This window comes from Gorilla gorilla, chromosome 20 (assembly GCF_029281585.2).
Source record: "Gorilla gorilla gorilla isolate KB3781 chromosome 20, NHGRI_mGorGor1-v2.1_pri, whole genome shotgun sequence".
NCBI classification, from domain to species: Eukaryota; Metazoa; Chordata; class Mammalia; order Primates; family Hominidae; genus Gorilla; species Gorilla gorilla.
In genome coordinates, this window is record NC_073244.2 from 10720164 (window position 1) to 10737956 (window position 17793).

The 17793-nt window shown below is 51.9% G+C and overlaps 1 protein-coding gene across 3 annotated transcripts in view; it reads left to right on the plus strand.

Annotated features, from left to right (window-relative positions):
• Window positions 1–17793, plus strand: part of UHRF1 (ubiquitin like with PHD and ring finger domains 1) — a 51711-nt gene that overhangs the window by 21005 nt on the left and 12913 nt on the right. For all 3 annotated transcript variants that reach the window (XM_004059788.5, XM_004059789.5, XM_019015985.4), the window contains 7 exons: window positions 1191–1406; window positions 9958–10058; window positions 10175–10361; window positions 12670–12793; window positions 12881–12988; window positions 14400–14504; window positions 15652–15758. In XM_004059788.5, coding sequence (XP_004059836.1) covers window positions 1191–1406; window positions 9958–10058; window positions 10175–10361; window positions 12670–12793; window positions 12881–12988; window positions 14400–14504; window positions 15652–15758 — 948 coding nt within the window. The remainder of the gene's footprint in view (window positions 1–1190; window positions 1407–9957; window positions 10059–10174; window positions 10362–12669; window positions 12794–12880; window positions 12989–14399; window positions 14505–15651; window positions 15759–17793) is intronic.

The following is a 17793-nucleotide window of genomic DNA, read 5'->3' on the forward strand; positions in this document are numbered from 1 at the left end:
GCCTCCCAGGTTCAAGCGATTCTCCTGCCTCAGCCTCCCAAGTAGCTGGGATTACAGGTGTGTGGCCACCACGCCCAGCTAATTTTTGTATTTTCAGTAGAGATGGGGTTTCACCATGTTGGCCAGGCTGGTCTCAAACTTCTGACCTCATGTTCCGCCCGCCTCAGCCTCCCAGAGTGTTGGGATTACAGGTGTGAGCCACCGCGCCCAGCTTATTTTATTTTTTTGAGACAGTCTCACTCTGTCCCCCAGGCTGGAGTGCAATGGTGTGATCTCGGCTCATTGCACCCTCCATCTCCCGGTTCAAACGATTCTCCTGCCTCAGCCTCCCAAGTGGCTGGGACTACAGGCGTGCACCACTGCGCCCAGCTAATTTTTGTTTTTGTTTTGTTTTTGAGACAGTTTCACTCTTGTTGCCCAGGCTGGAGTCAATGGCGCGATCTCGGCTCACCGCAACCTCTGCCTCCTGGGTTCAAGCAATTCTGCCTCAGCCTCCCGAGTAGCTGGGATTACAGGCATGCGCCACCACGCCTGGCTAATTTTGTATTTTTAGTAGAGATGGGATTTTTCCATGTTGGTCAGGCTGGTCTCCAACTTCCGACCTCAGATGATCTGCCTGCCTCAGCCTCCCAAAGTGCTGGGATTACAGGCATGAGCCACCGTGCCTGGCCATGCCTGGCTGATTTTTGTATTTTTAGTAGAGGCAGGGTTTCACCGTGTTGGTCAGGCTGGTCTTGAACTCCTGACCTCAGGTGATCTTCCCACCTCGGCCTCCCAAAGTGCTGGGATTACAGGCGTGGGCCACCTTGCCCGGCCTCTCCTCTTGTTCTAAGGACACCAGTCCTGTTGGATTGGGGCCCACCCTACTGCAGTGTGATCTCATCTTAATATGATTTCATCTGCAAAGGTTCTATCTACAAAGACCCTGTTTCCAAAAACAATCCTATTCGTGGGTACTGGGGATCAGCCTTTGAACATCTCTCTTTGCAGGGGACACGGGCAACCCATAACAATTTTGCACCTGGAATGTGCCTTAATACACCTGCGTGTTCTCAACACCAGCAAATAAGCCTGTTGGGAGGGGCCTCTGCACACCGTCGGGAGGGGCCGTCTCCACCTCGGCTCGTTTCCCATTGAGGGAACGAGGCTTGGTCTTAGCACGGGGTCTAAGGCCCGGGCTTTCCTCCCAGCTACCCGGAGAACGGCGTGGTCCAGATGAACTCCAGGGACGTCCGAGCGCGCGCCCGCACCATCATCAAGTGGCAGGACCTGGAGGTGGGCCAGGTGGTCATGCTCAACTACAACCCCGACAACCCCAAGGAGCGGGGCTTCTGGTACGACGCGGAGATCTCCAGGAAGCGCGAGACCAGGACGGCGCGGGAACTCTACGCCAACGTGGTGCTGGGGTGAGCCTCGCGTCCTGGGGCGAGTCCTTCCTCTCTCCTTTCCTCCCCTCCCGGCCGCCCAGCCCCTCCCGGGGCCCCCGGACTGGCTTTGAAGCCGTCCAGCCAGCGCTGTGTGTGCGAGGCCCTTAGCCTCCGGCCTGGCCTTCCTGCCTCCCCTCTGGGGTCTGCTCCTGCTCACTGCTAAGCATCTTTCTAAGACCGACCACCTTGTGCCCCTGAGTGCCTCTGCCCAGGGAACTGTCTCTGACCCCCAGGCCCTGACAGGCAGAGTTGTCAAGCTTCCTTTTTCTTGTGGTGTTTTTTTTTTATCGCTGTGTTGCCCAGGCTGGAGTGCAGTGGTGCGATCTCGGCTCACTGCAGGCTCTGCCTCCTGGGTTCATGCCATTCTCCTGCCTCAGCCTCCCGAGTAGCTGGGACTACAGGCGTCTCCCACCACACCTGGCTAATTTTTTTGTATTTTTAGTAGAGACGGGGTTTCACTGTTAACCAGGATGGTCTTGATCTCCTGACCTCGTGATCTGCCTGCCTCGGCCTCCCAAAGTGCTGGGATTACAGGCAGTGAGCCACCGTGCCTGGCCTCAAGCTTTCTTTTTCTCTCTTATTTGTTTCAAATTTGGTGAATAGGTCCCATTCACAGGGTCAAAATAGAAAGCACCCAAGACCACACATGAAGGTTCTCCCTCCTCTGTCTGGTCACCCAGTTCCCCTTTTTGGCGACATCACTGTTACCAACTTTCCAGGGACATTCTGTTCATAAACATACACGCCAAACCACACCGCTTAGGAGTTGGCAAACTGCAGTCCACAGGCCTGTTGTGGTCCGCTGCCTGCTTTGACAAATAGTTTTATTGGGACGTGGTCACACCCATTTTTATCTTATTACCTGTGGTTGCTTTTGTGTTATAAGAGCAGAGTTATGTAGTTGCAACAGAGACTATGCGGCCTACAAAGCTGAAAATCCTTCCTATCTGGCCCTTTGCAGAAGCATTTTGCAAAGCCTGTTCTTTCTCCCTTGCCTCTTTGTGTGTGTGTGTGTGTGTGTGTGATAAAATGTATGTATCAGAAAATTTACCTTTTTTTTTTTTTTTTAAAAGACAGAGTCTCCCTCTGTCGCCCAGGCTGGGGTATAGTGGCATGATCTTGGCTCACTGCAGCCTCCGCCTTCCAGGTTCAGGTGATTCTCCTGCCTCAGCCTCCCAAGTAGCTGGGATTACAGGCGCCCGCCACCACGTCTGGCTGATCTTTGTATATATATTTTTTTAGTAGAGTCTGGGTTTCACCATGTTGGCCAGGCTGGTCTCGAACTCCTGACCTCAAGTGATTCGCCTGCCTCAGCCTCCCACAGTGCTGGGATTACAGGCATGAGCCACTGCGCCCGGCCAAAAATTTACCATTGGAACCATGTTTAAGCGCACAGTTTGGTGGCATTAAACGCATTTACGTTGTTACGCAGCCATCTCCAGCACTTTGTCCTCTTCCCAAACTGAAACTCTGACTCCATGAAACACTCACTCCCCAGCCCCTGACACCTCTGCGTCCTACTTTCCATCTCTGTGAATCTGACAACTCGGGGGACCTCCTAGGAATGGGATCACACAGGATTTGTCCTTTGCATCTGTTCACTGACGTCACTGAGTGTGATGTCCTTGAGGTGCATCAGGCTGTAGCCTGGTCGGAATTTCCCTCCTTTTTGTGGCCGAGTGATAGTACATGACGTGTTGTCTATAAACATGAGCATCTTGGCAACAGCGTTCCAAGTACAGGTACAGCAAGCACGCAGAGGTCCTGGGCTGGGACATTTATGGTGCATCTGTGGCCCAGTAGGGAGGTCAGTGGGCTGCGGGTGATGGAGGGGAGTGGCTGGGGCTGTGGGAGCCTCCTCACTGAGTCTGGGCTGTCAGGGCATGGCTCAGGTGTGGTGTGGAATTGGTCTTTATTCACTGCTAGGGACAGTTCTGAATCTGAGATTTTCTGAGAAACTATCTGGATTGTTACATGGAATCTGATTTTTAAATGCTGGTGACTAACTTTTTTTTTTTTGAGACAGAGTCTCACTCTGTCACCCAGGCTGGAATGCAGTGGCAGGATCTGTGCTTACTGCAACCTCCACCTCCCGGGTTCAAGGTATCCTCCTGCCTCAGCCTCCTGAGTAGCTGGGACTACAGGTGCCCACCACCAGCTAATTTTTGTATTTTTAGTGGAGACAGAGTTTCACCATGCTGCCCAGGCTGGTCTTGAACTCCTGACCTCAGGCGATCCACCCACCTCAGCCCCTCAAAGTGCTGGGATTACAGGCGTGAGCCACCGGGCCCAGCCTATCTGGTTTTATAAAGGGCAGTTCCCCTGCACACACTCCCTTGCCTGCTGCCATGTAAGATGTGCCTGTGCTCGTTCACCTTCCACCATGATTGTGAGGCCTCCCCAGCCATGCGGAACTGTGAGTCCATTAAACCTCTTTCCTTTCTAAATTACCCAGTCTTTATTATTTAGTATGTCTTTATTAGCAACATGAGAACAGACTCATACAACCCCTTCCAAGCTCTCGTGGTGGCTGATATAATCCACTACTTTGCGGTTGAAGGATGGGGGCTTCATTTTTTTTTTTTTAACTTGGTTCCTGGAGGCCGCCTGCAGTTCCCAGGGCCCACCTGCAGTTCCTTGCCCTGTGGGCTTCTCTGACGTGGCTACTGATGTCAAGCTAGCAAGGGAGGTCTTCAGCTAGTCGGCTAGTAAGATATAGAGCATTGTGTGATGTGTCATCATCCCAGGAGTGACAGTCCGTCAGCTCTGCTGTATTTTACGGGTTAGGTTTAAGTCACAGCCGTGTCCATACTTTCATGGGGAGAAACGCCTACAAATGCGTGGTTACCAGGAGGTGGGGGTTGTGGGGCCACCTTAGGCTCCATCCGTACCAGTTATACACCAGCTGCTGCCCGTTTACCCTGAGACAGATAACCTGCCCAGCCAGCACCCACGGGCTTCCTCCACCTCAGTCCCTCCCCTAGCAGAAGAAAACTGCGTTTCTGCACCTTGACTGTCACAAGGCAGGGGCGTCACCAGGCAGGGAAACGAAGATACTTGGCCGACCACACCTTGGGGTGTTTGGGTTCTTCGATTCATTCACGCTTGTGTCCCGAGGCCTCTGGGGGTGCAGGAGGCACAGCGGGAAAGGGAGCAGGTGCTCGGTCCAGGCGGCCTTGGGGCAGACACTGTCCCTTGCCAGCCCCATGGGAGCTTCCAGGGACGCAGTGAGAGGGTCACGCTGAGCCGAGTCGTGCCTCGCAGTGAGTTTGTGATGTGTGCCCATCGTTAGCACCTTCGACTTTTATCATCTGCTGAGTCAGGCATCATACAAGATGAGACAGAGAAACGCGGTTGCAGTCCCTGTCTTAGGAGGCACCCAGCCTGGTGTGGGAGACAGATCTGCAGATGACAGACCAGGGAGATGCGTGCTCTGAGACAACACGCGAGGATGGGTGGCAGAGATGGCCGAGTGGGCTCTGGGATTGGGAGGCTCAGATAGGTGGCTGAGCTCCAGGTCCTGCTCTGGGCAGTGCTAGGAGCTACCAGTCTTTGCCAGGGCTGACTTCTAAATGCAAGCCCTCTACACTGGTGTCTCTGCAGTGTGGGGGTCAATTCATTCATCATTCATTTTCATTAAATTTTACTTTGCATTGTAGATTCACATGCAGTTATAATGTAGAGATGGCTAGGCGCAGTGGCTCACGCCTGTTGTCCCAGCACTTTGGGAGGCTGAGGTGGGAGGATCGCTTGAGCCTGGGAGGTCGAGGCTGCAGTGAGCCATGATCACACCACTGCCCTCCAGCCTAGGCAACAGCAAGAGAGTCTGCAAAAAAAAAAAAAAAAGTGAAAAGAAAAAAAAAAAAGGCTGTGTACCCTTTATTCAGTTTCCCCCAGTGGTAACATCTTATATTAATAAACTATACTGTGTTATCACAACTGGAATATTGACATTGATACAGTCAAGAGTGAGTTTCCTCCTCACAAAATCCTTCTCGTTACCCCTTTTATAGCCAAACCCACCTCCCCATCCTCACCTGGTCCCTGACCCCCGGCAAGCAATAATTTTTTTTTTGCTGGAGACGGAGTCTCGCTCTCTTTTGTTCTCCATTCATACAATCTTGTAATTTCAAGGATTTTACAATTTCAACTTTGTAATAAGGATTCCCGTTATATAAATGGAATCACACAGTATGTAACCTTTTGGGATTGATTCTTTTTTTCCTGACTCTCCATAATTACAGATTAATTGAAGTTACCACATATCAGTAGCTCATTCCTTTTCATCCCTGAGTAGTATTCTGTGGTATAGATGGGCCACTGTTTTTTTTTTTTTTTTTTAATGACCCATTGGATATCTGAGCTGTTTCCAGGATTTTTTGCTGTTTAAGATTTGTTAATTTTTTTGAGACAGAGTCTTGCTCTGTTTCCCAGGCTGGAGTGCGGTGATGTGATCTCGGCTCACTGCAACCTCCGCCTCCTGGATTCAAACGATTCTCCTGCCTCAGCCTCTGGAGTAGCTGGGATTACAGGTGCGTATGCCAGCACACCCAGCTTATTTTTGTATTTTTAGTAGAGGTGGGGTTTCTCCATGTTGGCCAGGCTGATCTTGAACTCCTGACCTCAGGTGATCCGCCCGCCTTGGCCTCCCAAAGTGTTAGGATTACAGGCGTGAGCCACTTCGCCCGGCCAGTTTAGGATTTATTTGACTAAGTTAATAAGAAACAGTGGTCTTGTTCTGTATGGTCTTTGTTGGTTTGGTCAATACCAGCCTTATAATGTGAGCTGGGAAATGTTTATTCCTTTTTCTGTTTTCTGGAAGAGATTGTGTAAAATTTACGTTAATTCTTCTTTAAAGGTTTGATAGAATTCTTTAACGAGACCATAGGCTGGGTGCAGTGGCCGATGCCTGTAATTTCAGCACTTGGAGAGGCGGAGGTGGGCGGATCACTTGAGGTTGGGAGTTTGAGAACAACCTGGCCAACATGGTGTGAAATCCCCGTCTCTACTAAAAATACAAAAATTAGCTGGGCTTGGTGGTGTGCACCTGCAGTCCCAGCTACTTGGGAGGCTGAGGCAGGAGAATCGTTTGAACCTGGGAGGTGGAGGTTGCAGTGAGCTATGATCATGCCATTGCACTCCAGCCTGGATGACAGAGCAAGATTCCGTCTCGGTGGGGTGGGGTGGGGGAGGAAGGGAAGCTTTACTGAGGCCATGGAGATCTGGAGATGTCTTCTGGGGGAACTTTTATGAGTTGAATTTCTTCTATGCTTATGTGACTGTCTGGACTATCTGTTTCATCATGTTTGAGCTTAAGTACTTTCTGGGTTTTGGGGAATTAGCCGGTTTCTCTGAGCATAAAGTCATTTGTATTATTTCCTTATTCTCTGATGCCTGAAGGATCTAGTGAGATCCCTGTTTTATTCTTGGTGTTGGTAATTTATATGTTTTCTCTTTATTTTTGTCAGTCTTTGCCAGTCTTTATTTTTGAGGATCTTAGACCTTTCCCTCCCTTCTCATTTATTTGTCCAGCAAGAATAAGACAGTTTTTGTTTGTTTGTTTGTTTGTTTTGAGACAAGGTCTCACTCTGTCACCCATGCTGGAGTGCAGTGGCGTGATCTCAGCTCACTGCAACCCCCAGATCCTGGGTTCAAGCGATCCTGACCTCAGGTGATCCACTCATCTCGGCCTCTCAAAGTGCTGGGGCTACAGGCATGAGCCACTGCACCTGGCATAAGAAAGTTTTGTTTTGGTCAGTTTTTTTTTTTTTTTTTTTTTTTGAGATAAGGTCTTGCTCTGTTGCCCAGGCTGGAGTGCAATGGCAAGCTCTCAGTTCACCGTAGCCCCAACCTCCTGGGCTCAAGCAATCCTCCCACCTCAGCCTCCCAAGTAGCTGGGACCATAGGTGTGCATCACCATGCCTGACTAATTTTTTTTTTGTTTTTTGATGAGACAAAGTCTCGGTCTGTCACCCATGGTGGAGTGCAGTGGCACGATCTTGGCTCACTGCAACCTCCACCTCCCGGGTTCAAGCGATTCTCCTGCTTTAGCCTCCCGAGTAGCTGGGATTACAGGCGTGCACCACTGCACCTAGCTCATTTTTTTTTTGTATTTTCAGTAGAGACGGGGTTTCACCATGTTGGCCAGGCTGGTCTTGAACTCCTGACCTTAGATAATCCACCCGCCTCAGCCTCCCAAAGTGCTAGGATTACAGGCATGAGCCACTGCACCCGGCCATTTTTTTTTTTTTTTTTTTAATTTTCGGTAGCAATGGGGGTCTGGCTAGATTGGTCTCGAACTTTTGAGTTCAAGTGATACTCCTGCCTCAGCCTCCCAAAAGGTGCTGGGATTATAGGTATGAGCCACCATACCCAGTCTTAGAATATGTTTTTCTTTCTTTTTTTTTTTTTTTTTTTGAGACAGAGTCTTGCTGTTTGCTGTCTCACCTAGGCTAGAGTGCAGTGGTGCAATCATAGCTCACTGCAGCCTTGAACTCCTGGGCTGAAGCAATTCTCCTGCCTTAGCCTCCTTTTCCTTAACACTTAATTTGTTGATGAATCCTGGTCATTTGTCCCAGGAGTTCCAAATGGCTCTATCCAGACTGTAGAGATGACCAGGAGATGTCACTTGCTGTGTGCGTCTGTGCTACCTGTGAGCTGGTAGGTCAATGTGTTTCCACACTGTCCCATAGCCAAGAGCCACCTGTGCTGTGCTTGAAATGTGGCCAGGAGGAACTGGAATGTACTGTGAGTGTAAAATACACATGGGCTGCCAGGCGCAGTGGCTCATGCCTGTAATCCCAGCACTTTGGGAGGCCGAGGTGGGCGGATCACAAGGTCAGGAGATCGCGACCATCCTGGCTAACACAGTGAAACCCCGTCTCTACTAAAAATACAAAAAATTAGCCAGGCGTGGTGGCGGGCGCCTGTAGTGCCAGCTACTCAGGAGGCTGAGGCAGGAGAATGGCGTGAACGCGGGAGGTGGAGCTTGCAGTGAGCCGAGATCATGCCACTGCACTCCAGCCTGGGCGACAGAGCGAGACTGTCTCAAGAAAAAAAAAATACACATGGGCTTTCAGAGACCTGGTACAAAAGAAGAATGTAAAGTAGCTCATTAATAACTTTTTCATATTCATTCCATGTTGAAATAATCTTTTGTCTACACTGGGTTCTATGGAACATATTCCAATTACTTCCACCTATGTTTACCTCTCAAACGTGCTTATTAGAAAATTTAGAATTACACACACAGCGTGTGTTCAAATGCTGTTTCCCTCGGACGTTGCTGATGGAGATGTCGGATTATTGATCTCGGGGGATCAGTTTCACTCACAGGAGTTCTTGTATTTTGATGTAGGCCATTGGATCAAACGTTGCCTTTATGATTTTTTTTTTTTTTTTTTGAGATGGAGTCTTGCTCTTTCACCCATGCTGGAGTGCAGTGGCGTGATCATCTCAGCTCCACAACCTCCATTTCCCAGGTTCAAGCGATTCTCCTGCCTCAGCCTCCCAAGTAGCTGGGATTACAGGCACGGGCCACCATGCCCAGCTAATTCTTGTGTTCTTAGTAGAGACGGGGTTTCACTATGTTGGCCATGCTAGTCTGGAAGTCCTGACCCTCGTGATCCACCCACCTTGGCCTCCCAAAGTGCTGGGATTACAGGTGTGAGCCACGGTGCCCGACTTGATTTATTTATTTATTTTTTTGATGAGATGGAGTCTCACTCTGTCGCCCAGGCTGGAGTGCAGTGGCACGATCTTGGCTCACTTCAGCATCTGCCTCCTGGGTTCAAGCAATTCTCCTGCCTCAGCCTCCTGGGTAGCTGGGATTACAGGTGCGCGCCACCATGCCCAGCTAATTTTTGCATTTTTAGTAGAGACAGGGTTTTACCATGTTGGCCAGGCTGGTCTCGAACTCCTGACCTCAGATGATCGGCCTGCCTCGGTCTCCCAAAGTGTTGGAATTACAGGTCTGAGCTACCATGCCCGTCCAACCTTTATGAGTCTTGCTTGTCGGTTCTTGTGCTCCTTAGCCAAAGGTTCAAACTCATTCTTCCCAGGGCATCCTGCAATGAAACTCTGGTTTCCGTGGTTTTTTTTTTTTTTTTTTGAGACTGAGTCTTGCCCTGTCGCCCAGGCTGGAGTGCAGTGGCGCGATCTTGGCTCACTGCAACCTCTGCCTCCCAGGTTCAACTGATTCTTCTGCCTCAGCCTCTTGAGTAGCTGGGATTACAGGCGCGCTTCTCCAAGCTCAGCTAATTTTTGTATTTTCAGTGGAGACGGGGGTTCACCATGTTGGCCAGGCTGGTCTCGAACTCCTGACCTCGGCCTCCCAGTGTTGGTATTACAGGCATGAGCCACTGCGCCCTGTTCCGTTTCATGTTGCTTCTGTTGAGTGCAGCTTTGATTGCTAGGGGGCGTAGCTGAGCTGTTGCCCCAGGCATCCCGAGAACCCATGGTGTTCAAGTGCTGTGAGTAGATTTAGGGGCCTCAGCAGGCCAGAATGTTCCAGCGTCCTCATTCCTTGCAGGGATGATTCTCTGAACGACTGTCGGATCATCTTCGTGGACGAAGTCTTCAAGATTGAGCGGCCGGGTGAAGGGAGCCCCATGGTTGACAACCCCATGAGACGTGAGTTCTGAGCCAGCCTTTCCCCATCTTCCGCGGTGGGCACGGGGCGGGGGCTCTTGTCCCGTCTCTGGCTTGGCCGGGCCCCGCCGGAGCTGACCCTGCTGCCCCGTGCCCAGGGAAGAGCGGGCCGTCCTGCAAGCACTGCAAGGACGACGTGAACAGACTCTGCCGGGTCTGCGCCTGCCACCTGTGCGGGGGCCGGCAGGACCCCGACAAGCAGCTCATGTGCGATGAGTGCGACATGGCCTTCCACATCTACTGCCTGGACCCGCCCCTCAGCAGTGTTCCCAGTGAGGACGAGTGGTGAGTGCGGCCTTGCCCGCCGCGGGGAGACCAGAGCGCCCCCTACAAATCCCCAGAGGGGCACTGAGGAGATACAGGAGAGGGGCAGGCGTGGGAGCTCACGCCTGCAATCCCAGCCCTGCTCGTCGCGGGGAGACCAGAGCGCCCCCTACAAATCCCCAGAGGGGCACTGAGGAGAGACCGGAGAGGGGCAGGCGCGGGGGCTCACGCCTGCAATCCCAGTGCTTTGGGAGGCCGAGGCGGGAGGATCGCTTGAGCTCAGGAGTTCGAGAGCAGCCTGGGCAACACAAGACCAGCCTGGGGGACGTAGAGACTCTGTTTCTTTTTTTGTTTTGTTTTTTTGAGATAGAGCCTTTTTTCTTTTTCTTTTCTTTTCTTTTCTTTTTTTTTTTTTGAGACGGAGTCTCGCTGTCTCCCAGGCTGGAGTGCAGTGGCACGATCTCAGCTCATTGCATGCTCTGCCTCCCAGGTTCACGCCATTCTCCTGCCTCAGCCTCCCAAGTAGCTGGGACTACAGGCGCCCGCCACCACGCCTGGCTAATTTTTTGTATTTTTAGTAGAGACGGGGTTTCACCGTGTTAGCCAGGATGTTCTTGATCCCCTGACCTCGTGATCCGTCCGTTTCGGCCTCCCAAAGTGCTGGGATTATAGGCGTGAGCCACCTCGCCCAACCTTGAGATGGAGTCTAATGGCACGATCTTGGCTCACTGCAACCTCTGCCTCCCGGGTTCAAGCAATTCTCGTGCCTCAGCCTCCCGAGTAGCTGGGATTACAGGTGCCTACCACCACATCCGGCTAATTTTTGTATTTTTAGTAGAGACGGGGTTTCACCATCTTGGCCAGGCTGGTCTCTTAACTCCCGACCTCAAGTGATCGGCCTGCCTCAGCCTTCCAAAGTGCTGGGATTACAGGTGTGAGCCACCATGCCTGGCCTGGAGACCCCATTTCTACAAAAAATGTAAGAAAACTAGCTGGGCGTGGTAGTGCTCGCCTGTGGTCCCAGCCACTTGGGAGGCCGAGGTAAGAGGATCGGATCGCTGGAGCCCAGGAGGTCGAGGGTGCAGTGAACTGTGATCGCGCCACTGTACTCCAGCCTGGGTGACGGGAGTGAGACCCTATTTCTTTAGAAAAGTAAAAATGAGGTCAGGCGCAGTGGCTCATGCCTGTAATCCCAGCACTTTGGGAGGCTAAGGTGGGTGGATCACGAGGTCAGGAGATTGAGACCAGCCTGGCCAAGATGGTGAAACCCTGTCTCTACTAAAAATACAAAAAAGTTAGCCAGGCGTGGTGCCACGTGCCTGTAATCCCAGCTACTCGGGAGGCTGAGGTAGGAGAATCGCTTGAACCTGGGAGGCAGAGGTTGCCGTGGACTGAGATCGCGCCACTGCACTCAAGCCTGGCGACAGAGTGAGTCTCAGTCTCAAAAACAAAAAAAAAGGGGAGGTGGTGAGGAAATCTTCCCATGTTGCTTGAGTGGGTGAGACCTGCGGCCAGCCAGGGAACAGAGTGCGGGGGCTTCACAGCTTCTGTGAGAGGAGGTTTCGTAGCCACTGTGTTCCTGGCGCACATAATGACAATTGCGGATGTGGATGGGGAGGTTGTGACGCGCTAGGCTCGGGTCTGAGGACCTGCCTGTGGTCATTCCTCCAGCACAGAAGTGGGTGCTGTTGTTGCCCTGCCCCCCCCATCGTAGAGATGGGGAAACTGAGTCCACGGCAGTGAGAAGGCACCCATGGAATCTGCACGTGTATTTCCCACATCCCACATTGCGTTCACTCTCACTGTTGCAAGATCCGTGGAATTCTCCGTGGAAGGCCAACAGAGAACCTGCTTTCTTTCTTTTTTGAGATGGAGTCTTTCTCTGTCCTCCAGGCTGGAGTGCAGTGGTGCAACCTCGGCTCACTGCAACCTCTGCCTCCTGGTTTCAAGCGATTCTCCTGCCTCAGCCTCCCAAGTAGCTGGGATTACAGGTGCCCACCACCATGCCCGGCTAATTTTTGTATTTTTAGTAGAGATGGGGTTTCACCGTGTTGGCCAGGCTGGTCTTGAACTCCTGACCTCAGGTGATCTGCCCGCCTCGGCCTCCCAAAGTGCTGGGATTACAGGCGTGAGCCACCGTGCCTGGCTTAGTTTAAATGAATTTAAATGTAAACAGCCTCGTGTGCCAAGCGGCCTGCAATGTGGACAGGGCAGGATGGTAGTGGTGCCAGGCGGGGAGAGCCATGTCTGTGGTGTGTGGGCAGAGGGCACGTGTTGGCTGAGACATCTGCCAGGCTGGGCATGGGCAGTGACAATCCCGACCTCACAGGTACTGCCCTGAGTGCCGGAATGATGCCAGTGAGGTGGTGCTGGCGGGAGAGCGGCTGAGAGAGAGCAAGAAGAAGGCGAAGATGGCCTCGGCCACGTCGTCCTCACAGCGGGACTGGGGCAAGGTGAGGCGGGTCCTCTCCATGCGCCCGTGGCCCCTCCCCGCCTGCCAGGGCTCACGCTGTTGTTCTTTGTGTCTGTGCCTGGGACAGGGCATGGCCTGTGTGGGCCGCACCAAGGAATGTACCATCGTCCCGTCCAACCACTACGGACCCATCCCGGGGATCCCCGTGGGCACCATGTGGCGGTTCCGAGTCCAGGTACCTGCAGCGTCCCGGGGCTCCAGGGGCCACGCGGGCTCATCCTGCTTTTCTGGGGGCAGTTTCTCCTGGCTTTGGCCAGCCAGGGGTCAAGGTGGTTACCAGTGGTGCCTCGGCTAGCCGAGGAGGGGTGTGGAAAGCCTGCAGGTTTGGGTTTACTCCTTATTTTACCAGGGACCTGAAATGAATCCTTGGGGGTAGGGGCTGGTGCTCTGCTCAGAGGCACGTAAGGTCATTCCCAAAGCTCCTGTCCCAGGGAGGGGGTGGCATCTGCTAAGAGGGACCTGTTTCAGCGCTGGTTGTGATCTGTCATTGGGGCAGCCCCTGCCTGTGACTGGGTGTTGACAGTGCTGGGCGCTGTCAGCTGTGGGCTGTGTGTCACGGCAGATGAGACACTTTGGCACTAGTGACATTGGAGCCAGATGGTTCTCTGGGGCGGGGCCACCCTGGGCACTGCAGGGTGCTGAGCAGCATCCCTGGCCCCCACCCACTCCATGTCTTCCCAAGTCATGACAACCAGAAACGTCTGCAGACATGAGTGTCCCCTGGGAGGCAGGATTGCCCCTGGGTGTGATGCACTGAGCTGGGTGGACAAGCTGGGCCTCATCATGGAGTTCATGGGGCCAGGCGTGCAGGGCTAGGAGCTCCTGGGGCAGCGCTGTATCCCTAGTGCTCAGCAGCCAGCTGGGGTCCCATGCTCAGGCCAGGGCCTCTCAAGGCATTTTGTGGAGTGAGTGGCAGGCTGCACCTCAACCAGCCTAATGAAGGCCGGCTTTTATATCATAACCTCATTTAGAACTCAGTCACCCCCACTTTTCTTTTTTTTGAGACGGAGTCTTGCTCTGTTGCCCAGGCTGGAGTGCAGTGGTGGGGTCTTGGCTCAATGCAACCTCCCTCTCCTGGGTTCAAGCGATTCTCCTGCCTCAGCCTCCCCAATAGCTGGGATCACAGAGACATGCCACCACACCTGGCTAATTTTTGTATTTTTGGTAGAGATGGGGTTTCACCTTGTTGGCCAGGCTGGTCTTGAACTCCTAACCTCAAGTGATCCACCCACCTCGGCCCCCGAAAGTGCTGGGATTACAGGTGTGAGCCACCGTGCCCGGCCATCACCCCCATTTTCTAGAGGCCGAAGAGGAGCATCGGAGATCAGCAGTGAGGATGCCCCGTGCACGCTTGATGGGGCTGGAATTCACGCCAGCTGTTCTTTTTTTTTTTTTTTTTTCATGGTGCAGCTCAACTCCGGCCGTCTCTAGCCGAGCAGCACACGTAGTAGGTGACTCGCAGGCCTGAGGAGTTTGGCGTAAAAGTGAGGCTGCTGGCTGCTCGGGGTAGGGAGGAGGAGGGCGGTGGAGCTTCTCTGCAGCAGTCATTGCAGAGGACACCATGTATATCTTGGTGGCATCCTCAGGTCAGCGAGTCGGGTGTCCATCGGCCCCACGTGGCTGGCATCCATGGCCGGAGCAACGACGGAGCGTACTCCCTAGTCCTGGCAGGGGGCTACGAGGATGACGTGGTGAGTGTGTGTGTGGGAGGGGTGGGGGAGGGTTGCTCTAGTTTTTTGGATGGTGGTAAAATACATAGAACAAAATTTCCCATCCTAGCCATTTTTAAATGCTCGGTTCCCGGTGGCGTGAAGTATATTCCCATTGCTATGCAACCATCACCACCACCACCGTCTCCAGAACTTTCTCATCTTCCCAAACTGAAACGCTGTCTCCACGAAGCACTCACTCCCCACCGCCTCCCAGTCCCTGGCACCGCCCAACCTGCTTCCTGCCTCTGTGACTCTGATGACTCTGGAGACCTCCTGGGAGTGGAATCACACGGCCTGCGTCCTTGCGTGCCTGGCTCCTCTCACTGAGCCCGACGTCCTTGCTTTGTCCATGTTGTCGCATGTGTCCGGATTCCCCTTTCGTTCACAGCCGAGTCCTATTCTGCCGTGCGGAGGGACCACGCTGTGTTGATCTGTCTGTCTGTCCGTGGGCACTGGGGCTCCTTCCCCTTTCGACTGCTGTGAATCGATCTGCTACGAACACGGCTGTACAAGTATCTCCAGCCCGTTTTCCATTCTTTTGGGTGTATATCCAGAAGTGGAATTCAAGACTCCTGTGATAATTCCGTGTTGAGTGTTGTTTTTTTTTTTTTCTTTTTTTTGGAGACCGAGTCTCATTCTGGCTGGAGTGCAGTGGTGTGATCACAACTCACTACAGCCACTACCTCCTGGGCTCTAGTGATCCTCCCATGTCAGCCTCCCAAGAAGCTGGGACTACAGGCAGGCACTGCCACACCAAGCTAATTTTTGTATTTTTTTATGGCGATGGGGTTTCGCCATGTTGCCCAGGCTGATCTCGAACTCCTGGGCTTAAGCGATCCTCCCACTGCAGCCTCCCAAAGTGCTGGGATTACAGGTGTGAGCCACCATGCCCAGCCCTCTGTTTAAGTTTCTTGAGGACACACCACACTGTTTGTATAGTCGCTTTGCCATTCTGTAGTCCCACCAACAGTTTACAAAGGGCTCCAATTTCCCCACATTCTCACCAACGCTTGTTATTTTCTGTTTCTTTGAAAGTAGCCATCCTGGGGGGTTTGCTTTCAATGCAGTCTCTTTTTTTTTTTTTTGCCTCTGCAGAGGGTTCACCCAGCCTTCTTGTCTGTTTCAGGACCATGGGAATTTTTTCACATACACGGGTAGTGGTGGTCGAGATCTTTCCGGCAACAAGAGGACCGCGGAACAGTCTTGTGATCAGAAACTCACCAACACCAACAGGTTTGTGGAATCAGCCTTCTTATTTCCTTGCTGACGCACATCTGCCGAGTCCTTGGTTCTGTTTTGGGCCTCATGTCCAGCAAGTGATAGTCTCATTCGGAGCGTGGTAGAACATAGCGAAGCCTGGCATTTGGTTCCTCCCTCTGTCTCCCAAAGTGCTGGGATTACAGGCGTGAGCCACTGCGCCTGGTCTGGTTCCTCCCTTCTGTGTGCCACATACTGTGAGCCATTCAGATGGATGAAAGCAAACTTCCCTATAAAAGGCCAGATAATAGGTATCTTTTTTTTTTTTTTTTTTTTTGGGCAGGGTCTTGCTCTGTTGCCCAGGCTGGAGTGCAGTGGTGCACTCTCTGCTCACTGCAACCTCCGCCTCCTGGGCTCAAGCGATTCTCATGCCTCAGCCTCCTGAGTAGCTGGGATTACAGGTGCTTGCCACCTCGCCTGGCTAATTTTTGTATTTTTAGTAGAGATGGGGTTTCGCCATGTTGGCCAGGCTGGTCTCGAACTCCTGACTTCAGGTGATCTGCCCTCCTCGGCCTCCCAGTGTTGGTATTACAGGCATGAGCCACTGCGCCTGGCTGATAGTAGGTATCTTAATGCTGGGCCTGGTGGCTCATGCTTGTAATTCTCTCACTTCAGGAGGCCGAGGCTCAAGGATCACTTGAGTTCAGGAGTTCAAGACCAGACTGGGCAATGTAGTGAAACAACCCATCTACAAAAAGTAAAAATAAAAAAATTAGCTGGGTGTGTTAGTATGTGCCTATAGTCACAGCTAGTCAGGAGGCTGAGGCAGGAGGATCACTTGAGCCCAGGAGGTGGAGGCCGCAGTGGGCTGAGATTGCGCCACTGCACTCCAGCTTGAGCAACAGACTGAGATCTTGTCAAAAAAAAAAAAACAAAAAAAACCCCTCCAAAATAGATTGCTTCAGCTATGCAGGTCACACAGTCTATTCAGAGAACCTCTTCAGCTCTTGTGTCGTAGCACAAAATCAGCCATAGACCATATGTAAGTGAGTGAGCGTGGCTGTGTTTCAGTGAATTTTATTTGCAAAAGTATGTGATAGGCCAGAATTTGCTTGGCCCCTGATTACAGGATGGGGGCGGACTTTTCCAGCATAAAAACCATCATAAAGCCCAAAGGAAAAGACAGATTTGATTATCTAAACATTATAAATATATTACATAAATAAATCCTATAAATTAAAAGGCAGATGATTAGGAGGAGTTCTTGACATGACACATGATGATAGTGTCTTTATCATAAAAAGAGCTGTTGGAAATCAACAAGAAACTCATAGAAGAGCCAGGTGCGGTGGCTCACGCCTGTAATCCCAGCACTTTGAGAGGCCGAGGTAGGTGGATCACCTGAGGTCAGGAGTTCAAAACTAGCCTGGCCAACATGGTGAAACCCTGTCTCTACTAAAAATACAAAAATTAGCTGGGTGTGGTGGCAGGCACCTGTAATCCCAGCTACTTGGGAGGCTGAGGCAGAATCACTTGAACCCAGGAGGTGGAGGTTGCAGTGAGCTGAAATCATGCCGTTGCACTCTAGCCTGGGTAACAGGAATGAGACTCTATCTCAAGAAAGAAAGAAAAACTCATAGAAGAAAGCAAAGAGGTCAGGCGTGGTGGCTCACGCCTGTAATCCTTGCACTTTGGGAGGCTGAGGTGGGCGGATCACGATGTCAGGAGATCGAGACCATCCTGGCTAACATGGTGAAACCCCATCTCTACTAAAAATACAAAAAAAAAAAAAAAAAAGCCTGGTGTGGTGGCAAGCGCCTATAGTCCCAGCTACTCGGGAGGCTGAGGCAGGAGAATGTCGTGAACCTGGGAGGCGGAGCTTGCAGTGAGCCAAGATCGCTCCACTGCACTCCAGCCTGGGTGACAGAGCAAAAAAAAAAAAAAAAAGAGAGAATATGGAAATAATGCACAAAAGAAATGCAAAGTTGTAATCAAATACAAACTGAGGCTGTGGTGAGATACTATTAGTTTCCCCTATAAAGTTGGCCAAAAATTCTAAAATGTTGACATA